At 54.5% G+C, this 26261-nt stretch overlaps 13 protein-coding genes across 13 annotated transcripts; 6 read left to right on the top strand and 7 right to left on the bottom strand.

Moving 5' to 3' along the window:
• Positions 1–31: 31 nt before the first annotated feature.
• Positions 32–952, bottom strand: PHSY_005879 (hypothetical protein; the record flags this gene model as incomplete). Its single annotated transcript, XM_012336483.1, has 1 exon — positions 32–952. The coding sequence occupies one exon, from the start codon at positions 950–952 to the stop codon at positions 32–34; it is 921 nt and encodes a 306-aa protein (XP_012191873.1).
• A 102-nt stretch (positions 953–1054) lies between these two features.
• PHSY_005878 (hypothetical protein) lies at positions 1055–2281 on the top strand (the record flags this gene model as incomplete). Its single annotated transcript, XM_012336482.1, has 1 exon — positions 1055–2281. One exon carries the CDS (start codon positions 1055–1057, stop codon positions 2279–2281), a length of 1227 nt encoding a protein of 408 aa, XP_012191872.1.
• Positions 2282–2733: 452 nt separating this feature from the next.
• PHSY_005877 (hypothetical protein) lies at positions 2734–3132 on the bottom strand (the record flags this gene model as incomplete). The annotated part of the gene is made up of 1 exon (XM_012336481.1): positions 2734–3132. The coding sequence occupies one exon, from the start codon at positions 3130–3132 to the stop codon at positions 2734–2736; it is 399 nt and encodes a 132-aa protein (XP_012191871.1).
• Positions 3133–3336: 204 nt separating this feature from the next.
• Positions 3337–4563, bottom strand: PHSY_005876 (DNA-directed RNA polymerase II largest subunit; the record flags this gene model as incomplete). Its single annotated transcript, XM_012336480.1, has 2 exons — positions 3337–4099; positions 4424–4563. The coding sequence occupies 2 exons, from the start codon at positions 4561–4563 to the stop codon at positions 3337–3339; spliced, it is 903 nt and encodes a 300-aa protein (XP_012191870.1).
• A 637-nt stretch (positions 4564–5200) lies between these two features.
• PHSY_005875 (NRPS-like enzyme) lies at positions 5201–5833 on the top strand (the record flags this gene model as incomplete). The annotated part of the gene is made up of 1 exon (XM_012336479.1): positions 5201–5833. The coding sequence occupies one exon, from the start codon at positions 5201–5203 to the stop codon at positions 5831–5833; it is 633 nt and encodes a 210-aa protein (XP_012191869.1).
• A 403-nt stretch (positions 5834–6236) lies between these two features.
• PHSY_005874 (NRPS-like enzyme) lies at positions 6237–8576 on the top strand (the record flags this gene model as incomplete). Its single annotated transcript, XM_012336478.1, has 1 exon — positions 6237–8576. One exon carries the CDS (start codon positions 6237–6239, stop codon positions 8574–8576), a length of 2340 nt encoding a protein of 779 aa, XP_012191868.1.
• Positions 8577–9582: 1006 nt separating this feature from the next.
• PHSY_005873 (pol II transcription elongation factor) lies at positions 9583–10794 on the top strand (the record flags this gene model as incomplete). Its single annotated transcript, XM_012336477.1, has 1 exon — positions 9583–10794. The coding sequence occupies one exon, from the start codon at positions 9583–9585 to the stop codon at positions 10792–10794; it is 1212 nt and encodes a 403-aa protein (XP_012191867.1).
• Positions 10795–11133: 339 nt separating this feature from the next.
• Positions 11134–11861, bottom strand: PHSY_005872 (hypothetical protein; the record flags this gene model as incomplete). Its single annotated transcript, XM_012336476.1, has 2 exons — positions 11134–11544; positions 11637–11861. 2 exons carry the CDS (start codon positions 11859–11861, stop codon positions 11134–11136), a joined length of 636 nt encoding a protein of 211 aa, XP_012191866.1.
• Positions 11862–13437: 1576 nt separating this feature from the next.
• On the top strand, positions 13438–14997 carry PHSY_005871 (amino acid permease; the record flags this gene model as incomplete). Its single annotated transcript, XM_012336475.1, has 1 exon — positions 13438–14997. The coding sequence occupies one exon, from the start codon at positions 13438–13440 to the stop codon at positions 14995–14997; it is 1560 nt and encodes a 519-aa protein (XP_012191865.1).
• A 94-nt stretch (positions 14998–15091) lies between these two features.
• On the bottom strand, positions 15092–16822 carry PHSY_005870 (S-(hydroxymethyl)glutathione dehydrogenase; the record flags this gene model as incomplete). Its single annotated transcript, XM_012336474.1, has 4 exons — positions 15092–15841; positions 15917–16053; positions 16133–16347; positions 16434–16822. 4 exons carry the CDS (start codon positions 16820–16822, stop codon positions 15092–15094), a joined length of 1491 nt encoding a protein of 496 aa, XP_012191864.1.
• A 565-nt stretch (positions 16823–17387) lies between these two features.
• Positions 17388–18659, top strand: PHSY_005869 (N,N-dimethylglycine oxidase; the record flags this gene model as incomplete). Its single annotated transcript, XM_012336473.1, has 1 exon — positions 17388–18659. One exon carries the CDS (start codon positions 17388–17390, stop codon positions 18657–18659), a length of 1272 nt encoding a protein of 423 aa, XP_012191863.1.
• A 2293-nt stretch (positions 18660–20952) lies between these two features.
• On the bottom strand, positions 20953–24392 carry PHSY_005868 (arabinosidase; the record flags this gene model as incomplete). The annotated part of the gene is made up of 3 exons (XM_012336472.1): positions 20953–21923; positions 23338–23992; positions 24090–24392. The coding sequence occupies 3 exons, from the start codon at positions 24390–24392 to the stop codon at positions 20953–20955; spliced, it is 1929 nt and encodes a 642-aa protein (XP_012191862.1).
• Positions 24393–25587: 1195 nt separating this feature from the next.
• Positions 25588–26106, bottom strand: PHSY_005867 (acyltransferase; the record flags this gene model as incomplete). The annotated part of the gene is made up of 1 exon (XM_012336471.1): positions 25588–26106. One exon carries the CDS (start codon positions 26104–26106, stop codon positions 25588–25590), a length of 519 nt encoding a protein of 172 aa, XP_012191861.1.
• Between the last annotated feature and the right edge of the window lie 155 nt (positions 26107–26261).

Raw genomic sequence — 26261 nt, 5'->3', positions numbered from 1 at the left:
AGTAGATCTGTCGAGGGTAAAAAGCGAGGTGTCAGTGGCTGTGTCTCGGGATTCCGTAGCGGGGGAAGGGGGGTCGACTCACCTCGTCAAACGGTCTAGTATCGCCAAAGCAACTCTCGAACACCTCCTCCACGGTCCTCTCCGCCTTGTCCTTGTCCCCACCGCAAGCGGGGTTAGCCAAGATGCTAAGCACCGCCCTCCTCTTGACGCAATTCTGGTGTTGGAGTTTGAACCCGTAGTTGCGGCGCTTGAACTCTCTGGACCAGCCGCAGTCGCCGCTGAGGCTGGCGGCGCGGATCTCGCTGCACGCGTGGTGCCGCAGGTTGGACCAGTCGACGAGGAAGCGGCAGTGATCGTACCAGTGCACCATCTCGTGTGAAAGTGTGTCTTGCAGGTGCGATTTGGAAAAAATTCGGTTCGAACAGAGGAGGATGGAGGAATGAGAGGTCGGGGTGGAGGGTTGAGAGGGAGAGAATCCGCCTGCTATTGATGGCGGGCACGGTGCGATGACTAGTTTTGGTTGTGATTGGGTGGTTGAGGAGGAAGAGGAGGGGAGCGGGGAGAGCGGGTTACAGTCGAGTAAGGAGAGGTGCTTCGACATGAAGCGTACCATGGGTGAGGTGCGGAAGAGTTCGTCGCTCCATTGCTCGCATCGTTCGCGTTCTGTGGTCTCCTGCGGTGTTTCGAGGTGGCGTGGTGTTGGTGTTGTCATCGCTGCGCAAGTCGGAGAGGATGGAAGGCGGATGAGAGGAAGAACAAGAAGAAGATGGTGTTCCTCTCCACTTTTTGGTGGAATCTGAACGGCAGAAGGTGAAATGTTAGAGTGAGGATCCGAATTCAGGGTCCTTTCCGTCAAAAAAAATGGGAACGGAGGTGCCGATGTGAAGTATGTATGGCCCGTGAACCACGGCAGCACAGCACAGCCCAGCACGGTCGGAAAGGAACTCCACATGTGTGCAGCCACGTTCACTGCAACCATCACGTTCTATCCAGCCTTTGACCGTATCACACCGCTGCGGATCATCCGATCGATCAGTCATACCGCCTCGTCGCCATGGGTTACCTTCCATCCCTCGGCTCCTTCGCCCGCGTGGTCGGCGGGGTGCTCGCCGTCAGCCTCATCTCCACCGCCGGTCTCCTCTATCGCTATCAAACTTCACTCATTTACCCGTCCTCCTTCCCCGCCGGATCCAAAGCCGAAGTCAACACACCCGACGAGTACGACCTGCCCTACATCGAGGAAGAGCTCATCACACCGGACTCGCAACGGCTGCGCATCTTTGTCATGCTGCAAGGGACCAAGCTCGCCTCTCGCAAACCAACACCGAAAATCCAAGCGGTAGAAGACGAAAAGGCGAGCCTGCCGCAGCAGGTTGAGCGTAAATCGACGGCGAGTCAGACGGGCAACACGGCAATAGATGTGTTTGATGATGAGATGGCGGGCAGCAGGCCAACGGTGTTGTTCTTGCATGCGAATGCGGGCAACATGGGTCATAGATTACCGCTGGCGGCCGTGTTCTTTAAGCGGTTCGGATGCAACGTTGTCATGCTCAGCTATCGAGGGTATGGCTTTTCCACCGGATCGCCCAACGAAAGAGGGATCAAGATTGACACGCAAACGACGCTCGACTACATTCGCTCCCACCCAGCTCTCTCCTCCACCATCCTCGTAGCCTACGGACAGAGCATCGGTGGAGCGGTAGCCATCGACCTTGCCGCACGAAACCCCGCCTCTGTCCACGCCTTGATCCTCGAAAACACATTCTTAAGCATCCCCGAGCTCATCCCGCACGTGCTCCCGCCGGTAAAAGCGTTCACATTCCTGTGCAGAGAGTACTGGAACTCCGGCATCGCGATTGGTAAAGTCTCGCCGAAAACACCGGTTCTGTTCCTCTCCGGAAGACAGGACGAACTGGTTCCACCACCACACATGGATTCGCTCTTCGAAAGGTGTAAGAGCAAAGTCAAGGTGAAGAAGGATTTCCTGGATGGTACGCACAACGACACGTGTATTAAGCAGGGGTATTTCGAGGCGGTGGGCGAGTTCCTGATGGATCACGTAGTTGGTATGGTTCGCGAGAAGGCGACGGTGGACAAGGAGGAGGTGAAGGTGGAGGAGCAGAGTGGAAAGACAGGGAGGAGGGAGGGGAGCGGAGACGAGTCGGATGATTGGGTCAAGATGAGCCGGTCAGAGGTTAGCGATGAGGCGAAGGTGGAGAAGCAGGCGAAGGAGAGGGATGGCGAGGAGGCGCCTACGTTGAGCAAGGTTCCGAAGCTCTGAGGAATCTGGACGGCTTCACGCTTGGGACATTCTTGCATCGTCGTTAGAACCATGAACGAAGAACGTTCACACAAGCACAATCGTGGCAAACGAAAATGCTGGGGGTGGTCGGACGGGTGAAGAAAAGCGATTCCCATTGCTAGCCGGATCAGACGGAGAAGAAGTGAGCGTGTGCTTCGGTCAGAAACTTGGAGCAAGAAGAGCGAAGGGCAGCAAGAGCAGGTGACAGAAATTGCAAACGTTCAAGGGTGCAAGAACGAAGACAGCTCTTCACGGAGCAAAACGCGACTTGCGACGTCATGCGGAGCTAAGTCTGCGCTTCGCCTATACAGCAACGCTCGCAGCCGCTCCTCTCTGATCCCCGCACTGGACACTAGCTCCTTGCCTCCCCGGGTTGCTACTGGCATTGTTCGTGGTGTTACTGACGCTCGTACTGCTTTTGGAAATGGAACTCAAGCTGGAGTTGTTCTCATTGTTTTGAGTGTGTTGCATATTGACCTTTCTGTTTTGTTGCTGTCCTTCTGGGGATTTTCGGTGGAGTCAAGGCTGTTGTCGACAATGCTCCTTCGTGTATACGAAGAGCTGTCATTGAGCTGCGAGCTTTTTTGGTCACCGGCGATGTTGGACTGGTTGACGTTGGTCTGTGTTGAAGGTTGATCGATGGAGAGGGAGGATTGTGCAAGGTTGTCATGGGTGATGGTATTTTGGGTTGCGAGGGTGTTGTGGGAGTCGTACATGGACTGGTTGATGTTCACGTCATTCGTGGTGGAAGGGTAAGAGGATCGAGATCGGTACAGGAGTTGTTGTAGACACACGCTGGTCGGTAGCTTCCCTCTGAGGCAGAGTCGCATGCAAGAGCGGCGACCGCGGCGGATTCTGTCGAGGAATCAGCAGAGGATCCGGTCTCAAACCCTAGCTCAGAGCTTTCGCCAGAGCTAGCTCCCAGAGCACCGCCACACGGACCCACTTCACCTCGACCGTTGCGGTTGACTTGAAAGCAAATACTTCGATTCTCGGCCAAAAGAGCCCTTGATTATCCGCGATCGCCATACTCCCTATACGGCAGCGTTGACGAATGACGTTCGATGCGAGGCGCTGCTAGGAATCTCAGCCCTTTGCAACAAGGAAAATCGTCGAGAAAGAAAGACAAATTCGAGATTCATGCGCTGTGCGCCCGAAACGTCCGGGATGCTATTGCTTGATCCGCCCTCCTTACGGAAAACTTCCCTTTCAGAGATTGGAAGGAATGGTTGGAGAAGAGATATATTGTCGGGCGGAGTCGAAAGAGGATCAAAAAGCGCAGACAAGCGTACGTCGACATCGAACGGGCACGATCTAGGACTCAAATCTTGCGAAGCCGGACGACGAAAAAGGGACGTCAGAGTGTGCAGCGGTATCAGCGGTGACAATGGAATGTTAGCCAAACTGAAGGTCGGCGCATCTGGACAGGCGCCAAAGCGAGGCGCGGAGGTCTTGAAAGGGTCCGACCCCCACAAAGGATCTAATTTAGCGCAGCCGACACGATCACGGGGTGGGGTTCGACGCTGCTGAGCCTTGGTTTTGTGCCGCGCAATCTCCAGATTCGGCTTTCTCCCATAGCTGAGCTGCAACGTAAGCGGCTCGATTTGCTGCTTCGAGTTGCTCAGCGTCATCAAACTCACGCTGACAGTAATGTCTACCAGGCCCTCTGCCAATTTGTACTGGTTGGTCTCCGCAAGATCGCAGATCCCTTGACCAGGCCAATTCGGAGATATACTGGTGGTACCAAGGAGTAAGCTTCGTCGTATTGCCTCGCCATGCCAGCAATTTTGCGACAGCCTGCAGCGGCAAAAGATACGTCATTCGAGCCGTGCAACAGCCGGCCGTGCTTTGGGTCTCCTTCAGTTGCTCGTACCGGGTCTCTCTTTAATGCCCAGAGTCCTGCTCATAAGCAGCGGCTGTTCCGCGCTCGGATCAGGTTTCGGTGAGTTCGCAGCGCAAAGCGGCCGAATGCAGAACTGACGAAGAGGGCAGCCGGTCGCGATACTGTTGAACGAAGACTCCACGCTCACGTCAAGCATTGCTGGCACGGCATGACATCAACTACCGTGATCCTTGCTGCGTGTTTGTTTCGCAATCGCAGAGTACAGCTGCCAAACTGACTTTTGGGACCGTGGAATGCAGCGGCGGAAGAGAAATGCCGACAGGCCACCACCTCCTTGGCGAGGATTTGTGAGGTGTTTATTCTTCCGTCGGGATGCAAGTCTACGAATCACTGACCGCGTCTTGGCATTGGCAGCCATTCGGGGAATATTCGGGACGCGCTAAAGCTGCCGAACACCGCCTGCTTGACTGAAGCGAGCCTGGCACGGCCCTCACTCCGGCGTCATGGGTCCCCTATCCTCGTGAGACACCTGGAACGCCTCATCGGGGTTATGAGCCACGTCAAATGTGACACAGAGCCGGCTCGTTCGTTCATTCAGCGCCTTGGCCCCTGGCGTTGACGTCGTCCAAGGCTCTTAGATCAACGGCATCTCGAACCCGACAAAACTTGACTAAAGGTGCTATCAGATGTTTTGTTAGCGTACGTGCGGAGCCATCTGTGCTCACGCATAGATCAAGACCTGTCAGACATCATTACGATCACGACTCACATACATGCTCACGTAGGTGTTGTCCTCGCAAGGATGCACGACGACACAGCAGAGCTTGATGCGGTTTACTGCTTGTGGTGTGCGACCATCAAGGACCAATCTGCTGGAGGTAAGAAGGCTCAAAAGGCGCGGAAGAGCTTCGAAGAGGTCAGCTCGACCCCAGTTGCCCATCACATCATCACATCCACATATCTACCAATTGCTTCAACTTTTCCATCTTCTATCTGCTAACACACGTCTTTAGATTCACCTCAACATCATGCCAGTCGTTGACGAACGAGCGGCGATGCTCTCGGGCCAGCGCTTTGCTTGGCCTTCGCTCAATGCTTTGTTCGCCGATCGAGTCAAGAACATGCCGAACAAGACATTCCTCGCATTCCCCAAAGCTGGTGCCACCAACAATCCTTCAGCTTTTGCGTACGACGAGTACACCTTTGGACAGGTTGACGATATGGTTAGCCATCTGGCTGCTTCGTACGCCGTCGCCTTGCCTCCCAGGCGTGTGAACCAGCCTTCGATTGCTGTTGGTCTTTTCGCATCCAGTGGATTCGACTACATCGTTCACAGCTTGGCTCTCTTCCGTCTCGGTCACGTTGTCGTTTACCTGTCCACCAACAATTCTACCGCAGCTCTCGCTCATCTCGTCAAGGTCACTTCGATCACCACCCTTCTGTACAGCTTCGACAAAGCTGAAGCCATCTCTGCCCTCAAGCCAATGCTCGAAGAGCAAGGTCTCGCCTCAGTCGACCTGGTCAGATGGACGAGCGTGTCAGAAGCCCTCAAGCTCTCCCTCGCCACCACCATGGACTCAAGGAGATACACCACGGAGCTATCGTACGATCAAGAGAGCCTCGAGGACGCTTTTGTGATTCATTCCAGCGGGTCCACCGGATTTCCTAAGCCAAACTTCCTGAAGTGAGTCTGACAGATCACCATACACGACTACCTGTCTCCAAATCACGCTTGCTGACCATACTTTGATTCACTTCTTGCATTGCTGATCGTGCTTGCACTGGCAACTCAGGGCTGCATCGTACCTGTATGGCGTCTCGAACACCCCATTCTCATCTGCGGACGCTTTCACTACCTTGCCACTCTTCCACATGTATGGCCATTCGGCGTTGTGGTCGGCGATCTTGCGTGGTAGAAAGCTTCATCTGTGCCACGACAGACTGTCTGTCGATCTGCTGGTCGCTGCGATTAAGGCAAGCGGCGCGAGGCTTCTGTCACTGGTTCCATACGTCATTAAGCTACTCGCAGAATCCGAGTCCGGCGTGCGCGCTCTGCAATCCGCACAGCTCGTTGTATCGGGAGGCTCGCTCATGCCTTGTGACATCGGAAACAGGCTGGTCCGTCAATACAATGTCGTCCTCTGCCTCGGCTACGGCGCTTCGGAAATAGCAGGGGTGATGTCCAGCGCTAGAGACTATGCCAATGACAAGGATTGGGAATATCTGAGGCCTTACAAGAGCTTCAGGCCCTTCATGAAGTTCGAAAATCGCGGCGACGACTTGACCGGTCCTTTCGAGCTTATCGTTCGTGCAGGCTGGCCTTGTATCACCGTGCCGAACCGTGAAGATGGCTCGTACGCCACCAAGGATCTTTTTGTTCCTCATCCTTCAATCCCCGAAGCCTACAAGTGCGTCGGAAGAGCGGACGACACACTTGTTCATATCAACGGCGAGAAGACCAATCCGGTCCCCGTGGAGCTCGAGATGCGAGCGTCGCCTTACGTAGCCGAATGCCTCGTCTTTGGCGCCATTCGTTCCCAGGCCGGTGTCTTGATCGTTCCCTCCGACCTGGCTGTTCGCACGGTCGAAGCTCAGGCAACTTCTCTGGAAGCGGTCGAACAGAAACTTAGCAAGCTTCTCTGGGCAGCGGTCGAGTCGGCCAACAAAGAAGCACCCTCGCACTCGCAGATCATTCCAGAGCTCGTCAAGGTGCTCCCTGCCGGAACCTCGTTCCCTTCTGCAGACAAGGGGTCTCTCATCCGCCCAAAGGTGGTTCAAGCCTTTCAGCGTGAGATCGACCAAGTGTACGAGGCCTACGAAGCAGGATCGAATTCAATGGATGACGTCGTCAAGATCAAGCTGCTCGACATGGCTACCAGCATCGAGGTCACTGCGCAGGTGATCTCCGAAGTCTCTCAGCGATCGGTCTCTGCATTGACGAGCAATTTGAAGGACACCGACTTTGTTGACTTGGGCATTGACTCGCTCAAGAGCACCCGAGTCCGCAATATGCTCCAAAAGAGGCTCGAGCTGCCTTCCGACTTGCCCAGCAACCTGGTGTTCGAACATCCTTCCGTGGTTCAACTTGCCGGGTTCCTCTTCAAGCACAGCTCTGGCACAGCGAATGGCAGGAGCAACGGCGACAGTCAGCGATCGGAGAACCGGAAAGCCGTAGAACTCCTGGAAGAGTTCAAAGGTCAGATCCTAAAGCGAGACCGTCCGACTCTCGCAGCTGCTGCCAGAGATGACGCCGTCAAGCACACGGTGGTGCTGACTGGCTCCACTGGCTCGCTGGGCGCTCACCTTGTGGATCAGCTGGCCCGCATCAATCAAGTCGAGACAGTTATCTGCTTGGACCGTGCCAAGAACGACGAGGATGCCCGAAAGAGGACCGAAGACTCCTTGCTGACCCGTGGTCTCGGAAAGCTGGACCGACTCGCTTCGTCCACCAGCACCACAATCATGTGTCTTGCTGCCGAACTTGCCGAGCCTCAGCTCGGCCTGCAAGACTCTTCGTGGAAGCTTCTCTCCAGCAAGACCACGTGTGTCATTCACAATGGCTGGCCCGTCAACTTCAACATGGCCGTTCAGTCGTTCCGCAGCCCGATCCTGGGCTCGGTGAATTTGATCAACCTAGTAGCTCAGAGTCCAGCCACGGCAAGGCCCCGCTTCATCTTTTCGTCTTCAATCTCGACGATCGCTGGTAAAATCTGTTCGCAAGTGGACGAAGAGTATCCTGTAGATATCGGCGATGCGGCCAACATGGGATACGGTCGCTCCAAGTGGGTCGTCGAGAAGCTCTGCGAGTACGCTCAGCAGCACATCGGTGACGGCTTCGACGCAGTCATTGCTCGCATCGGACAGATGGTGGGCGATCGTCGATCGGGCATCTGGAACGAGACCGAAGCTTGGCCGCTGATGCTCAAGTCGGCTCAGACCATTGGCTGTCTTCCGGAACTGGACGAACGTATCTCTTGGCAGCCCGTCGACGATTCTGCTTTCTTTGTGGCTGGGATGGTCATGCCACCCCGACTCGAGGGTGTCTTCCACGTATTCAATTCCGCTGCTTCCTCCCACAGCGAGCTGATCGACCTGCTCAAGAAGCCCGAGAACCTTGGAGACTCATTCGAAGTAGTTGCACGCAACGAGTGGCTGCGTCGCTTGTCAGAGTCGGACCCGGATCCTCGCCGCAACCCGACTATCAAGCTACTGGAGCATTATCGAGCTCAGTACGGCCAAGCACAGACGAACGGCAATGGTGCTAGTGATAGGCCGATCGACAAGGAAAAGATTATCACCAACGATCGCCTTCTTGGGGCATTCGGGCAGCTCGGTCTGCAGCGTGAGGCCGAATTGAAGCTCGTCCCCATCGATGCGAGTCTCATTCACAACATGATCTCTGCTTGGAGGCGAAGCGGCTTTCTTTCTTGAACCACTCCCGCTCTCGCTCCACATCCAACATTGCCTGAGGTTCATGATACCAGCCTTTGCACTCTCTCCTGCTCTGTTCGTTCCTGCTCTGCTCGTGACTGTCTCGCGCTCTTCATTGCTTGTCTTTGTCAAGTAGCAATTGAATCTCGTCTATTTCTTGCTTGTACGCGCCTTTGTGCATGCTTTGTGATCGTCTTGCGTGGATATAAATAGAAATCAGGGTCCACCTCCGCCGGAACGGCACGCTCGCTCTTCCATAGCTCGCAACTCCGCCGACTGTCGAATACCGCGGGAAACGCGACGAAGCAGGCCTGACAACGGGGTAGCGGTGCTTCGCTTGCTTGTCCTCCCGGCCGTTTCGCCGAACATGACGTGTTACCAACATGACGTGTTACCTTCAAACAGCTTATGCTTTTTTGCTCGCTTTGCTCGCTACGTCTTAGGACTTGCTTCTTTGTCGCTACAATTTGGCGCACCTGACAGTCTTTGTTCGATTCCGTGAAACTGTCTTTGAGACATCGTCCCTAAGCATTGTTTCGGGACGATGTCTCAGAGACTCACTGGTGCTATGTCCAGAGTCGAACACAATGACTTGCCGATGGTGGATCGGATCGACGCTTCCGTGGGAAGGACGCCGCAGAATCCCGCAATTCCGGGATCTCGGCTGGAAGCGTCTACGTCTCGCACCGGTATACCTCGTCGTTTTAACAGTTTCCAGGAACGACGCTGCCGGCGGAGAGGCGAACGTGTTCTTCCCCTCGGATATTGCCACCTCTTCACCAAAGCTGAGCTCTTCTAGTCTGTACGGAATCGAAAGCGTCTCTGTTGCAAGGCTGACTTGCTTGCAAAGGTTGAGGCTCGAGAAAGCATATAAGCTGGCCTGAGTCAGCAGCTTTTCGCATCTTCAGAAACATCAGCACAACACGCCTTCCTCAGACATACTGCTTCCTCCATGATGCTTTCCAGCACCTCCATCGCGGTCACAACCGCTGCGCTTGCCCTTGCCATGGCAGCGAACGTCTCAAGCGCTCCCGTCAATCCGTTTTCGCAGCACAGTCAGCAGCGACGACAGGATACGCAGTGTCAGAGTCTTGGACAGGGGCCCCTCGGTTTCAACTCAAGTAAAATTGGCCTCTACTCAAGCCAGCCTCCAGCCACATGGCTCGAAGCAAAGGATGGTAAGATTGTGGCGACCAAGGATGCACCTTACAACGGCACCTTCTTTGACTTCATTCAGTGTAGCTATGACGCGCCCCCTTACCTTGGTGAGGGCTCCGTTCAGACCTACCAAGGCTATATCAAGGCTCCCGATGGCAACTGTCTTGCTGTCCGGCCTCTGGAGGGACAAAACATTGCTGTCGTCACAGACACATGCGACTTCTCCGGGTACCAAGGCTATGGCGGCGTCGATGCCAACCAACACTTCCAATTCCAGCTGCAAAGCTTCGATTTCTTCTTCTCGATCGTTTTCCTTGGCGCGACTGCCGGTCCAGTCAATGCAAGTGACTTTGGCGCCGGCGGCAATTACCACTTTAGCCTCGACAACACCGGCGAGCTGGAGGTGACTTACCTTGCCGATCAACCACAGACGGGCAAGAGCAGCGAGCAGCTGATCGCTCAGATCGGTAGCCAGTACGTCTCAGAGAAGACCATGGGTCCTTGCACGCTGGTCAAGAGCGGTCGTGTCGAGCTCGTCAACCAGGGTAGTGGGGAGATACTGCCCGTGTTTGCAGGCGACTCCCGACCAGGGCACGATGAGGTCTTCAATGGGGTATTGCTGGTCAACGGCACCGCGGCTAGCACCGACACATTCAGCTTTTACCAGTGTAACTCAACCTACATGGGCTTCGAGTCTGACAGCAGCAACTTCTACGGTCATTTTGCCCCGGATGTTCCTACTCGGACTGGATGCTACAACGTCGACTACATCGATAACATTGGTTATCATGGCCGCGCTGTTATGTTTTCTAACAGCAATAACACGTCACCCTCGCCTGATGCTCCTTGCGGTATCAACGATGGCGGAATCCAGCTTTCCTCCTTCTTCCATCTCGAGAACGAGGATGGCAAATACGTGATCAACTTCTTGGGCCATACTACCGCAGACAACTCAGAACAATACAACTGGAGCTTGAACACGGAGGACACAGACGCGAGTCAACAGTTCCTTGTTGCTAATCAGACGACGGCCGACTTTAAGCTTCAGTTCATTGACTAAGCTTCTCCCTCTTTCGCCTCAAACACCTAACCGCTTCTTGGTCGTGCATCTTTCTTCCGCATAGACAAATCTTTAACAACCGGGTTTGGCCATGCGGCCTCACTTCCTGTAGTGTAGTTGGAACAATCTCGCGATCGCCTTCGTGATCATCTTCTCTTGGGCCATGATCGGATCACCATAGAAAGTATGAATGACTTCTAGCGCCTTCGTTGGTTGTTCAAACTGTCATGTCGTTGCAGTTGATTTTTTCCTCCATTTTTTTCTTTTCTATTTAAATGATTCGGCTCGTCGTTTTTTTTCCGACAACTTGTTTTAACATTCCGGATGCAACTCTAAAGCCTACAACGGACAAGTGCCGTTGCCTTGGATGAGTGTGGCGTTGAGATCCTTTGCGACCGCCTCGATAGATGATGTGTGTGCTACATCAAATACCTTGTAAGCCGGACCTGGCTTGTCAAAGCAGTAGCGACCGGTGAAGGTAATAAAGGTGGCCTTGTCTTCGCAGATCGATTCGACGCGCAAGTCCTCTGTGTAGCTGCCAAAGAGGATCTTTTCGTCAGGCGGGTCGTCGGCAACCGCGCCGGTCACATTGATGGGCCCGTTGACGAGATGCCATTCGAGCTCGAGCAGTGCAGGCTTGTGGATAAATTTGATCAGCTGTTCGTGCAGGATGGTTCCGGCAAAGTCGATCTCCCGAATCGAGCCTACGGTGTTATCGGGACCTCGGGTCTTGTTGGGCGGCAAGCCAATCTGCGATCAATTTGAAGCATAGATGTTTGGCTGTGTAAGCATTTCAAGCTGATGTCGAACTCATTGATCCAGACTGGCGATCTGATACTCACATACCACACCTCGTCGTAGAAGGACCCAACCTTGGCGGAAAATTCCTTGGCAGGGACGTCGTAACGTGCCGTGTACACCTCGAAACCGGGCGTGGTCCCCGATGGGCACTTGGGGTCGACCTTGTAGTGGTGGTTGGCGTTTCTCTCGTCGAGGTCAGATGTAGGCAAGGGGCTTGAAGCGCTCAACAAAGGCAACAAGCCAGCCAGGAGTGCGAATGACCACATCGTTGTAGGTAACGAGTCGCAACAGGCTTTGCTGGTCCTGGTTCACTCGACGAGACCGAGTCAGAGGAGGTAGAAGCGATTTGTCGCCCTCGAATCGCAAGCAAGGTGCCTTATATGGCTATGACGTTCATTGCACTGAGGCGTGTCGAGATCGAGGCCAAGCCAAGATGGCGAAAGCAAAGGCAATGTCAGCCAAAGCGTCAAAGCCTTTGTGTACAAATGCATGACAAGTGAGGCCTTCGTCACATCCCCAAGCTAGCTTGATGGAGCCGATGCTCGGATCTGGAACTTGTTCGCTCAAAACAAAACCGGCCCACGGAACGCCGTTCAGTCAAATCAGCCAAGCTGCAGGCTTGACTCGCAGCAGTGTTCAGCATGCTAGTCAAGTGACTCGTGAGCACGCTAGTGTCTCGGCTGAAGCGAAGTACATGCCTCAAGCACATCTAGTTATCTTATCGTGTCGAAGCGTTGGTACGTGAGGAGGAGTTATACCGAACAGAACGCGGTCACGGGGCAGCATCTGGCAGCCAGTACGAGCCTGAGCGCGTATCGCGGCTACGGCGCGTCCCTGGCTAAGTTATCTCCCAACTTGACAGGGCCCGCCGTCTGTCAATCGCGGCAACGCAAATATTGGCCCGCAGGCTAAAGATCAACTCGGCTGCAAAATAGCGCTTGGAACCAAGATAGCCCGGCGATACAGCAAATCGCCCATAGCGACGTCGGCGTCTGTTGTGAAGCAAAGATACGCACATACGGTTATCAATGGTCGGTGCGGCTTGCCCATGCCGCTTCAAGCGCTGTTACCGCGCTATTGTTGGGATTCTGCCTCTTCCTTCCTCCGCCGGGCCTCTGCCGTTGCTTGTTCCCTAGACCCTGCATCTTGCCCGCATGACCGTCGCAATCTCCATGCTCGAGTTGAAAGTTCAGCCCTGTAGATGCATGATTCCGGTCTGTCCAACGTGGATCTCATTGTCGCAATCACCGACCTGCCCTCAGTGCAAGATGCCTGTTCTGTGTTGATACGGGCTTTTGCGCGCGCTGCGAAAGACTCGACTTTTTGAGATCTACCGTGTATGTGTTCGTGTTCCGACTGGCCAGCCGTGCTCCGGCATGAGAGTTTGCGGCAGCCAAGACGAACGTCGTATCTGCTCGCAACTCCGCTACAGAAGCATTGCCAAGCAGTGCGCATACGCTCTGACTGGCTGTCCTCACGCAGCGAAGCACCTTCATGCCAACCTGAGCGCTTTGCCCACGTAATACGTCGCCTCGTGACGGTCATCGAACCGGTATCGCCACTTTGACTCAGGCTCAAGCCGACATCGACAGTGAAGACCCATCGTGCCGGCTTTCCCGCGACCTCGCCACATGAAATCTAGATAAACTATCTCGCTCGGAGCGACTGAACGGACCGTCCCCCTTTCCCGCTCTGTCACGCCAACTTGCCTTCGAATCGTCAGCTGCCACGACGCTCGCTGTGCCAATCATCGAGCAATCAACGACCCTCCTACTTGTCGTCAATTCAACCCGGTCCTCTTCAGCAGCACCCAACAACGTAGCATCACATTCGTTGGTCAGGATGTCGGACGCCTCGGATTCGAAAGCTGCCGAGGCAAAGCGCTCTACTGATCTTGTCAGCTACAATGAGCACGACCACAAGGGTCAATCAGACACGCTCATCCGACAATTCGGTCTCTTGCCGCTGCTCGGAGTCGGTCTCCTCGGTGCTGGCTACTGGGCTGGTCAGATCGTGACCATGACCACCGTCTTGGGCGTTGGAGGACCTCCTGGACTTTTTTGGGGGACCTTCCTGTGCGCATTCTGCATCCTTTGCATCGCAATCTCGCTCGCCGAGCTTGCGTCTGCCTACCCAACATCCGGGGGCGTCCTCGACTGGGCTTACGAGGGTTCTTCCAAGTCGAGTCGAAAGTTTGTTGCTTGGACCACTGCCTGGCTCAACACGTTTGCTTGGATCGTGACCGCTACTACCTGGGCCTCTCTCGTCGCACAGCAGGTGCTTGCTCTTGCCGTGCTGTATCACCCCGACTACGTCATCAAACAGTGGCATACCTGGCTAGTGCTGCAGTTTGTGCTCATCGTAGGCTTGCTCATCAACGTCTTTGCCGTCAAGATCATGCCAGCTCTCGACAAGGTCGGCCTGTACACCTTCTTTGTCGGTTGTTTCGTTCTCAGCATCACTGTTGCCGCAAGCGCACCCACGCATCAGTCGGCCAAATTCGTCTTCGTCGACATCATCAATACCACCGGTTGGGGCTCGAACGGTCTCGTGTGGTGTCTGGGTCAGATCGCCACCTCGGGAGCGTTCATCCTCATCGACTCTCCCAGTCATCTCTCCGAAGAGACGATCGAACCAGAGAAGAACGTGCCCAAGGCGATGGTCTACTCGGTCCTCATCGGTACAATCACGGGTCTCTTCGTTACGCTCTGCTTCATGTTCTCGATTGTTGATATCGATGGCGTCCTCGGCAGTGCGACCGGTGTACCTTACATTCAGATCATCAAGAACGCGACCCGATCCAACGGCGCGACCGTCGTGCTGTCCCTCTTCATGATCATCCTCTCCATGTATGGTGCTGTCACGTCGATCACCGTTGCAAGTCGAGTCGCCTGGGCATTTGCACGAGACGGCGGTCTTCTACTGCCAAACACGTTCTCCAAGATGTCGTCCAAGCTCCACGTGCCCGTTCAGTCTCTCATCCTCTGCACCTTTGTCTCGAGCTGCATCGGCGTCATCTATCTGGGTAGCATTACGGCTTTCAACTCCTTCCTCTCTGCTCTCACCATCCTCTTCTTTGCCTGCTACGCCATGGTCATCGGAGCTTTCATGCTCAACAACCGCTACATCGAGAAGAGGGGTCCCTACCGCCTTTCGTCGATGGTCGGCTGGACGGTGAATACCATCGCGATGATCTACATGCTCGTCTTTGGCGTCTTTTTCTGTTTTCCCTCTGTCTACCCTCCGGCAGCCGACACGATGAACTGGTCCAGCGTGATCCTCGTCGGAGTAGTCTTGCTTTCCTCTGTCGGCTACGTCACCTGGGGCAAGAACAGCTATGCTGGACCCAGCGGTGCTGTGCTTGCCGAGCGAATTGGCCAGAGCTCTTCCACAAATGTTTAGGTCAGCGGCGACTCTCTCGCAATGCTAGCTTTTGCGTTTGAACGAAGATACCATGTTGCCACGATGAGGACAATTGTCTGATGGAATGCGGAGACTAGATCCACTCTATGACAGGCTTGATAACCTTGCCACTTTCTTGATCCTCTACAGCCTTGTTCATGTCGGCTGGCTTATACACTGCAATCATCTTCTCGAGGAATCCGAGCTCTCCTGCCTCTAGCTTGCTCACCAAGTAAGGAAATGTGATCTGTGGTACCGAGTTTCCCATCAGGAGGCCTTCCACAGAGTTGGCCTGTGCCAAGATCTCTGCATGCGGCACAGGAAGTAAGGCTTCGGGAGGTGGAGCGCCGACCACCACAGATCTACCACCCACAGCCAGAGCGCGGATCGCGTTGCCCATAGCAACAGGCGAGCCGGATGCCTCGATGGCCAGCGAGGCGCCTCGTGCATCAGCGCTGTACTCCTTGACCTTTGCTGCAAACGCGGTGGCATCGAGGCCCTTGGCGTTTATGGTGTGTGTCGCGCCGATCTCCTTTGCCAGCTCAAGTCGGCTGTCGTTGAGGTCGCAAGCGATAATCGAGCCAAAGCCCAACGTCTTGCCGCCATAGATCGCACCAAGGCCGACACCTCCGAGTCCAGTGACAAGGAGTGTTTGTTTGCTTCGCTCGTGACGGCCCGACGACCTGGCAGAGTCAGGCACGTGGATACCAGCCGACTCGAAGAGCTCGAAGGATCGGGCTTGGTCTGATGGAGCTTTCTCGAAGACCGTCGCAAACCCAGTCTGGAAGCCACAAGCGAGTGCGCAGACCAGCTTTGTCGGTACGTTTGAGCTGACCTTGGTAAGCTGTGGACAAAGGAAGCAGCGTCTGTCAGTGTCAAGCTACGAAAGCTGCTATTCTCAGGCGATTCTTGCACTCACGCTGCGATCAGTCACGGCCATCCGACTGGAGAAGGAGCTTTGGCCGAAGTACTTGATAAGTGCCTCGCCTTTCGAGCCATCCTGAGCGCTGTAGGAGACTTTGACGTGCTGCATGTTCTTGCTGAGGCTGGCCAGATCTGCAAGGTATGAGTTGAGTGTGAGCGTTTGGCGATCAGCACGGTGGACGAAGACTGCCTTCTGTCAGACGTGACTTACTCATCGGTACGAAGATGTCGCAATAGGCGGGACGACTGGAATGGCAGTTGTTGCAACCACCGCAGCTGCAGAAGCTCGCCAGTACCGAGTCTCCGACTCGGAGCGGGCCTTCGTATGAGCTCGAGAGATGTTCGACCACACCAGCACCCTCATGCCCGTAGATGGCTGGCAGAAGCTCTGGCGTTGCTAGATTTCGAGAGTTGACATCGGTGTGGCTGCGTGGAATCGGGCTCAATCGAGCTAGAATCGTCAGTCGCCGAGACTCACGGGCTTCCAAGGTACCCAGCGCTGATGTACTTACCAGACACCGGTGTGATGATAGCGCACAATGACCTCGTCTGAACCGAGCTTGCTGAGATCGAGCTCGATATCAACGAGGTGGAAGGGACCCTGGGGCTTGTCGACGACGAGCGCCTTTGCTTCTAGTTGCTGTGTCATGATCAGCGATGGCGCTGTGTGGTCGATGGAGAAGAGTGAAGAGGGATCAGAGTGTTGCTGGCAAGGAGGGGCATTACTGTTCCGGAACACACAGCCCGAGCAGAAGCATCTCGGAATGAGTGCGCGGGGCTGAGGCAGACTATCGTCGAGCAGCGCGTTACACCGCGGGCTTGGCCATCGACAAATGAGGCAGAGGAACGGACACAAGCTCGTTCCAGCAAGTGAGGTACGCCAAGCGAGCTTCGATGTCATCGGCACAGAAGCATGCACAGACGCACACGACACGCTTGGGCCGCTCTGCCTAGTATAATAAAACGAGTTCTCGGGCGGAGGCAGCTACGGAAGACATGGGCCGAGCGCGAGCATGCTGAAGGCAACCTCCTTCTGCTTTGCGGGGAAACGTGCTCGATTTGACAGGGTCCAAACCTTAACTTCTCTCAGAAAGCTCGGCAAGCGCAAAAGGAACCGAACTCGACAAGGCGCAGTGGAATCATGCGAGAATGTGGTCGATCGAGCGAAGGCAGGAGTGTGTCCCGATCGATCGTCTTGGTAGCTTCTCCTTCGCACACGAATCTGCTTCGTGCCAAGATCAACTTGGCGGCTGAACATGCAAAAGTCTTTGGGACAATTGACAAGAAGGTCGCTCGGCAACCGACACCGCAGAATTGGCCGAAATAGCCGGCAAAAATCAATTCTCCGGAGATGCGCCGAGCGTTTGAGATGGTGCACAAAAGCTCAGGAAGGCCACCTCGTGCGAGTTTCTGGCATCATTACTTCTCACGACTCTCTTCCCCTCTGTGTTCCACGTTTACTCAGGATGGCCGCGAAGGACGCAGACCAAGGTTTGTCTCACCTCCTCGCCAGCACTGATCCCGCCCAACGCATCGTCATCATCGGGGCGGGCATTGTTGGCTCTTGTTTGGCTTCTATTCTCGCGACAGATCAACACCGCCAGCAGGAACGACGACACGTGGTGCTCATCGATCGAGACGTGCACGGTCTTCCAGGGTCTACAGGTCACGCACCTGGCTATGTTGGACAATACAACCAGATCCCTGCCCTCACCACGCTCGCCAAACGGACAGTGAGAAAGTACCTCGAAATCAATGGCGGCTTCAACGTTGTTGGCGGGTTGGAAATCGCACAGTCCGACAAAACCGCACAGTCATTGAAGGAGCGATGCGAGGCCGCGACTTCTGCCGGACTCAACGCAAAGATGATCAGTGCCGATGATGCGCTCAGCAAAGCACCATTCTTTATCAAGGCAGGAGGCGCAAAGGAAGCATTATGGTTCGAGAAGGACGGCACGGCAAATGCGCAGCTCATTGCCCGGCACGAGCAACGACGTGCCAAGCAGCACCGCGCCTTGCTCATCGATGCTGATGTCAAGTCCGTCGCCTCAAAGCTGGTGGTGCTCGCCGATGGCACGAGGGTCGAAACGGCCAAGGTCGTTCTGTGCACCGGTATCTGGACACGCGCGCTGTTGCCTTCGCTGCCGATCGTTCCTGTTGCGCATCCGTACTGCTACACGGCACAACGCAGCGAGCCAAGAGCTATCAAGACCCCTTTCGTTCGCTACCCAGAGGCCCATGTCTACGTTCGCGATCATGGTTTGCGGGATGGCATCGGTTCTTATGCTCACGACCCTATTGCTGTTGCCAACTCGCAGCTGACGCAGTCGGCATATGGAGAGTGGCACACCGCGTTTGAGCCTATTCTTCGGGATGCACTGGCACTGCTTCCCTCCGAGACGAGTGATACCTTCTCGGTCAGTCCCGCCAATGTTGGGCACGATCGCGTCTTCAATGGCATTTTCAGTGTCACTCCAGACGGCATGCCTCTTGTCGGAAAGGTCAAGCATCACGAAGGGGTCTATGTCGCATCTGCGGTATGGGTCACGCACGCCGCTGGATGTGCTCGGCTCATTGCTGATGTACTGAACGAATGCGTTGCCGAAGGGGATCGATGGTTGGTCAAGCAGCTCGATCCTCACAGATTCGACGAGAGAGATGCCACTGAACTCGAGAAACAAGCACTGGGAACGTACAACGACATCTACAACAAGAATGCTCAGCAGCATCGACAGTGATTGGGGACCTCGCATCAGCATCTCAAGGCATTGCGAGGCGTCACGTACAAGAAGAAGTCTGAATTACGGCACACACAAAAGTCAAGGATTCAAACCAGCCCAAGGCAGCGTGATGGCTGTGAGAAGCTCGTGTCTGATCGAATCAAATCCGACCGGTAGAGTCGAGCTCTTGTGCCGGCAAAAAGTGAGCGTTGTACCCTCTGAAAAGCTGTCAGAGCTTCTTTGCCGTAATGACGCTTTACAAGAGCAAGGCGACTTCTGGTCGAGAGAAGCCATCACCTCGAGCAACGCGATTCGGATCCGAACGCAAGCGAGCGACTGGAACCGTAGCGCCGCCGGCCCGTCTCCACGTGGTCAGGCATGTTCGAGCTAGACAAGCGGCTGCTTTCGCCATCTCAGCGGCAACTGACACAGGGTGCTAGCTTTTGGACCGAGGCTGATCTATCATCACGCCAGCATGCTCTCATATCACTCCAGTGGTGCCGTACTTCTGGCTGCTAGGCACGTTCGCTTCAGCAAAGCCGGCTGAGAATCGTTATCCTGGCATTACGTGCTATGACAGAGGCGTGACGGCGCACATCGGAGCATTTTGATGATTGATTTCGGTAGTGCATGTCAGGTCTGGCTTCCTCAGTAGCCTCACCCTGTCGTGACCCCAAGGGTTCGGCTCTTCTTGTGTCGAGCCCTGCCTCGAAAGCTGTGTGAGGATTCGTCTTGCAGTCCGTCTTCGCCGCTCACACTGTACGCGTTGTCGTCCTAGTAGGGGTGCGACTGGAACGGCGCCGCAAAATTCAGATTCATAGAGATGTCGGCTTGCTTAAATCGAGGGGAAAGCAGATCTTACCACAGTAGGCACTTGTACTCTTACGCTACCCAGCGATAAACGTGCGCCAGGCGCTAATATTCTCCATTGGATTCGGACCCTCGAAAAATGCGCCGGCGGGGTTCGTTGCTCGCTTCGATATTAGGTTCGCAGCCAAACCAAAGATCGGCTGCACCCCTGATCGCCATGCGCTAATTAATATAATCCGCTACTCGGATCCTCGGAAAATGCGCCTTCGGTGTTCGTTGCTCGCTTCAACATTAGGCCGGCAGCCGCATCAACATTGGATGCCCTCCTTTCAAGCACAGGTGAGACTATTTGCGGAAGGAGCCGTTCCTTGCGTACAGGTCGACAAGTGCAATTGCGAATGCGACTGAACGATCCGCCTGCCTGTCAGCTCGCTTGACGAGACTGTCAAACAGCGCACACACGCTAGCGGTGTTTGCTTTGTCGATTGGTCGATCGCGAGGATCGTTTCTCTGCCCTTCGTCTGACCTAGGCGTCATCAACTCGCTGAGGCAGAACAGTCACATGGCGCGTATAACAGTAGTGAAGTGTACTGTTCTCTCGTACTGTTCAGACTTTCCTCTCACGCTCGGCATCCAGCACCAGATTATACAATGGTGTGATCGCGAACAATCTTCTCAAAGCGAGTTGAGTCAGGCGGTGCTTCTTCGTTTCGGCCATATCGGAAACTTTTGGTGACCAGGGTCGACATCGTACCAGCACGACTATCCCAGCACCGGCCGGCCGCATCGTTCCGAATTCCTAGGCTTTTATCAGATTTCAAGGATGAACTTGACACAAGGCAGCGGGCAGCGGCAGTGGTAACAATAGTCAGACGGCAGCTTCTGCCTTTGAATATCATTGATACTAGCTGTCTGCAGATCGTGGACCTTGATCGAACAAAGCGCACACACTATCGGCAAACTCGACCTGCTTCTGCCGCGACGCTGATGTCTTGCTCTTGGAGCGGCTACTAACGCCGACCCTCAGCTTGGGCATCATCGACTTCGCTCGAACACCATAGTGTCAGAGTCGCGCCGAGCTAGCATTAGTCTGAGACCCATGCCTATGCTATCTCGCAACAATGTTGCTGATTCTCGTGCTTCGGTTGGATTGCGTTGATCTAGCACGAGTCTTAAGACCCATTGTTATGCAGTCTCGGCACATCGATGCTGATTCTTGTGCTTTTGACTAACCTTTCCAGCCTGAGGGCCGACACCTCTTTCGTTGCACCACGAAAGAGTTCGCTAGTCGCAGCTTAGGTGGGTGACAGCAGATCAGGAGCTTCGAACAGCTTTCTCTGCAACACCTCTCTCTCTGCAACAGCATTTCACATGAGAATGAGAAGCACGTCGCTTTACGCTGATCATGCCGCACGATTTCCGCTGCATCGTTGTGTCCACCTCAGCGGACACCAAAAGCTATATATGGGGTCCATTTTGAGCCGTCTTTTCTCCCTCCTTCTCATCTTCTCATCGAACAACTTTCTCTCTGCTCCATACAAGCCCCACTCAAAGACCATCTCCAAAGCTTCTCCAGACTCTCAGTCTCAACACTCTCAATCTCAACACAATGCGTGTCACTGCCTCTCTCCTCGTCGCCCTTGCCGCTGTTGGGGCTGCCAATGCCGCTGCCATCGGCTCGGTCAAGTCGAACGACATCATTCAGCACAAGCGCTCCCCTGCTCTCGAAGTTGCCACTACGGACCTTGCCTCGGTTGCAGCTGAGCGCCGTGCTCTGGTCGCCGACACCATCTTGAGCCTCGAAGCACGCGGTTCGGGAACAGGATCTTCGGTAGCGAACGCTCCGCTTGACGCTTTGCTTGGCATCTTTGGCCACCTTGACAACATCATCCAGATCGGTGCTGACGCTCTCATCGACCTGCTGGGCAAGGCTAAGTTCGCAATTCAAGTTCAGCTCGACATCGTCCAGGTGTTCCTCAACGGTTGGTTCCTTGTCGCCGTCAAGGCGGTCAAGGGTGCCGAGGAGCTGCTCAAGGCAGTTGTTGCCATCCATGTCGAAGTCTCCGTCGCCTTGATCCAGCTTATCCAGAAGATCCCCAGCTTGATCGAGTTCATCGGCGCCTTTGTCGGCAAAGACATTGCCGCACTCATCAAAGGCGCAAAACTCGGTTTGGAGGGTCTCAAGGGCGTTGACGGCTGCGAGAAGCTTGTTGCTTACTCCAACAAGTACGGTTTCGAGAACGTCCAGAACTTCCTCGCCGCTCCCGGCGCTGAGGACGTGCTCAAGGCCGCCGTTCAGATCCCTGGCGCTGACCAGGTGCTTGAAAGCTTCAAGCACATCACGGATGTGAACGCCTTTGTTACCGGTCTCAACGCCATCGGTGTCGACTCGTTCGTATCGGCCGTCCAGCAGGTCAACAACGTGCCCGCCGTCTCCGGTGCTGCCAGCTCTGTTGCTACTGCTGCCGGCATCTAAGCGATCAGTGACGCTCTGATGTCCGACTGAATAACTTAGTCATCGACTTCGAGTTCGCTGTCTTCAGACGGTCTTGTTGGCTGCTTATCTTTCGCTACCACCATACTTCATCACATCGCGTTCAGTGGTCAACGTGGAATCGTGCCCATCTGACGATCTCAAATGCGACGGACATGCTTCGGCTTCAGGCCATAGTCGCTACCTCCCTTCCCTTTCCGCTCAATTATTGTTCCATGCCCTGAATCCTGTATCGTAACCCTGTTGCCTTTTTGCGTTGATTCGCTTGTCTATCACGCTTTACAGGTCCGCGTCATTACTACTTCTCTTCCCCACCTTGTTTCGCAATTGTTTGTGGTTCAAAGTCGACATCGTCTGTTTGTGTGTCTGTGCATCGAGTCGCGAGCTCGGCCAATCTGACCAATGGACTCTTGATGACCCCAGTGATAGCGCGCGGGATGCGCACGCTACGCGGCGGACGAACTTTGGCGGAGAAAATGCACGCGATCGAAAAAAAAACGAAAAGCAGGCTCGACGGAATCGCGCTCTGCAGACCTGACGGATTGAAATTTCACGCGCCTTCCCAATCCCATTTTGTCAATCCCACTTTGTCAATCCAAATTGCCTGTCTGCTCCCTGTCCAGGAGCGCCCCGCTTGGCCTCTTGGCTTGCCTGCACCCGTCTGTCCTGGCAGGAGAGAGCCAGCAAGGGGAGGCAATCCGTCCGTCCGACTTGCTTGCTGGCTTGTCTATCTGCCGCCTCTCTTGCACCTTCAAAGCCAAATATGCGCGTCGCCCTGCAGCTTCACAATTTTCGCCCCGCAGCTGCACTCGCTCTGATTACTGACTTACACTTGTCATAGGCTTCTACCCTGCTCCCCTGCTTCTACCTGCCCTTCTTGTCTTTGTCGTCGCACTCGCTCAAGCATGTCATCTCTGTTGTTGGCAATCAAAAGATCAATCCAAGCTGTATTCACAATGGATATCTTGCAAGACACGTCTGAAAGTGCGAAGTGAAAGTGAGGCTGGCAGTGCTCGCAGGCCAATGCCGCAGCACTTGCTAATATGGTGTTGGTGATGGACTTCCACTTGCTGGTGCGCGCACGTGCAGCTACAGTTGCATGCTCAGCACGTCATCCCCAAAGAGCAGCAAGAGGCAAGAATCCATGAAATGAGGAGAAAAGGCTGCCAGTTCAGTTATGCTGCCAGCAACATCACCAACCACATACGCAAAGCCCACCATGGAGAGAGTGTCAGTCAGGCAGCAGCAGCTGCAGTTCGATAGGGTTAGGGTTAACCCTAACCCTAACCCTAACCCTAACCCGTCCGGACATGTCTTGATTCTGCAATCAAGCGGCCTGCAGACCGCTTAAGGTCGATTGTGGCACTTGCACGACAGCACCGTGACGCATACCTGTCGGTGTCAGTGCAGGATCGCAGTCGGCAAAAGGAATGGTGTTGAGATCCTCGGTTTGGAAGCACGAATAGCCAGGTCCTCCGTAGTTGTCCTCCCATAAGTAGAACTTGGACGGGTTCACAATGTCGCGCTGAATCGCAGGGCCCTCCCAAACGACATTGGCCGGCTTGCCAATGCGCTCCCAAGTTCCGAACAGGCCGCTCGTCGTCTTGTCCATCACTACACCAGTGCCGCCTTGCACATCCGAGTACCATCGGTATAGATTGCCATTGCCAAGGTCGAGCACCTCCTGGTCGATGACCTTGCCACCAAAGTTGGCGCTTTCCCATCGCTGCGGACTGCTGAAATTCACCATGTCAGTACTATGTGAGTAGTAGACAAAAGGTCCTTCCGCGGCTCCAGTGTGGTCAGTGTCTGACTCGGCGTACGTCTGTGACGACCAAAAGACGGCATAGGCATTTGCTGCGCTGTCCCATGTAGCAGACGGAGCCCAGACGTAGCCAGCAGTCGAGTTCATCATTTCGACCAGCCTTTCCGCAGACCAGTTGACGCCATCTGTCGACTCCCAGATGTGGATACTACGCGATCCATGCGATTGAGCATCGCCCCAGTTGGTCTTGGCAATGTCGAGATCGGTGGCCATAATGTAGTACTGTCACAGACAAGGGAGGACAGACGTCCAAGGCGAAAGAATTGATCAGCATGGGTTGCAACAGTGACCACCTCACTCATCAGCGCAAGCAACTTACCTTCCCGTTCACCTGATTCTGGAAGATGTAGGGGTCGCGAGCGCCGCCAGTTCCGAGCGTTGGTACAAGCACTCCCTGCGATCCCTGCACAGCGCTGAAAGTGACGGGAGCATCGGCTTGAGAGTAGTGCAAGTAGACGTGAGGCACATCGCCCAGGAAGGTGGCAGACAGAAAGCCAGCAGCTGCGTCAGTGCGCTTGGTGTTCGACAGCGACGTATCGTCTTGCACGGGTAAGGCACGGGTGGTGGAGAAGGCCGCGGCTGCCAGGGCAACTGTCGTCAAATAGGAAATGGTGGCGCGCATCGTGTTTGATAAAGATCGGCCTCTGAATGGGAACAAACCGTGTCCGACGGTGACTTGAGAGGCTCTGAATAAGAAGGGTTGGTGAACGGCTTCCCTCTCAATGGTCGTAGCCAACCGCCTTTTATGCTTTCGAACAGTAATCCCTACAATGCCTATGGTACCTTTTGACATTACTTAAAGAGCAATCTTGACCTCCTGAACACCGCTTCAGTCATTTCGGTTCGAACACAAACGATGCCCCTTAGGCGAATGCAGAACGGTCACGGGTTCACTTCGGCATTCTCTCCAGACGAAGAAGCATGTTCCATTGCCCTGAGACCATACAGGCCAACCCCTGATGCTGTGAAGTGTAGGGATTATGAGCGCGTTTGGCGGACGTGCCAGATCGCTAAGTACCACGACGTCGGATCTGCTTTGTCCGAGGCGGAACTCTCCGCTTGGAGCTGAACTCCGCCCTGCTTAAGATGCTTTGCTTTTCGGCATTCTCTTGTGGGATTTGCAGGGTCGTTCGCAGGTTTATGGCGTATACCGAGAGAGGTGCCAGCCCGAAATGGGGTGAGGTCTGCCAAGGTCTGCATCGTGACGATGGACTTGGCACAGGCGGGTCTCGGCTAACAATTAGCGTAATCGGCCATAAAGTGCGGCGGACTTCGATGTACCACTTTCCAGAAATACTTTTCCGAAGCACCCGTGTTTTGACCCACAAACACTCATTTTGGCGTCGTCGGGAATCTTGGCCAGAACGCCGTGGCCCAGACAACGCGTCGTGCCAAGCTGCAATTTCACGGACAGTGCACAGTCATATCACACGCGATGTACAAGTGAGGAAGAGTCTGTTGCTGCATCCCGGCTGCGGGCAGGAGGCAACTGTTGACAATCGGCTGTGGCGTGCTAATTTGACAGCTAGATTGAAAGCGGCCGGGACTTGCCCAAGTCTTGGTACTGCAAAACTATGGCAATGACATCTATTGCTGGAGAAGGCGATGATTCTGCAAAGTGGTACCTTGGAGCGTGGTCATAACGCTCTAGACTGGCTGGACTAGCAAAAGCGTAGCTGGACTTTGAGTCTTGTCATCACATCTGGGCTTGTTGCTGCTTGATAATTGACTCTCCCACCACAATGGGGGGAAACATTCTCGTGTACTTGCGCACCTTGTAGCCGATATTCTTGCCTTCGGCAATCTTTGCCCTCACGTCAGAATTGCGAGAGATGGTCGATGTGATTAATGAGCTTCGAGTTTTGTGAAGGCCAAAAGTCCGGGTGCAGAGCCATGATGGGCACTGGCTTTTGGTGAGAAAACTTTTTGCCGATGATGACGCTGCTCTCTTCAGTTCGTGTGAAGGCTTGTGGCATTGTGGCAGCGTTGACAGACTTGAGGTAGGACAATTTGCCCTGAGCGCAGAGGGTCTTACCTAGAAGCTGTGTATGCTTCTCAAAGTCCTTTACGGAGTACCATAGAAGCTTCTGCATAGGGTATCCTTTGGCGACAGAGTCTTTGGGGATGAGAGACAAGAGCAAGACGCAAGCGAGCCAATAGCCCTTGATGAAGAGCCAGGCCAGGAAATGGTACCTGTCGAAGTTCTTTGGGCCATTCTTGCGCTCTTTCCTACCAAAATCGATCAAGCCTCCCCCTCTGGCTCGAGGCCCAGGTGATGCTCCAAGACGCCATTGGTGACCATATTGCCAATGATTTGCCAATAATACAATCTGCATTGATCTTAAGCAAATCTGTGCGGAATACAAATTTGTTCCTGAGCGAGGACAAGATGAAGGAGCGAGCACTGAGTGAAGAATTTAGGGTTAGGGTTATAGGGTTAGGGTTAGGGTTAGGGTTAGGGTTAGGGTTAGGGTTAGGGTTAGGGTTAGGG

This window comes from Pseudozyma hubeiensis (assembly GCF_000403515.1).
Source record: "Pseudozyma hubeiensis SY62 DNA, scaffold: PHS57, whole genome shotgun sequence".
In the NCBI taxonomy this organism is placed as follows: Eukaryota; Fungi; Basidiomycota; class Ustilaginomycetes; order Ustilaginales; family Ustilaginaceae; genus Pseudozyma; species Pseudozyma hubeiensis.
This window is presented reverse-complemented; position numbering and strand designations above follow the sequence as displayed.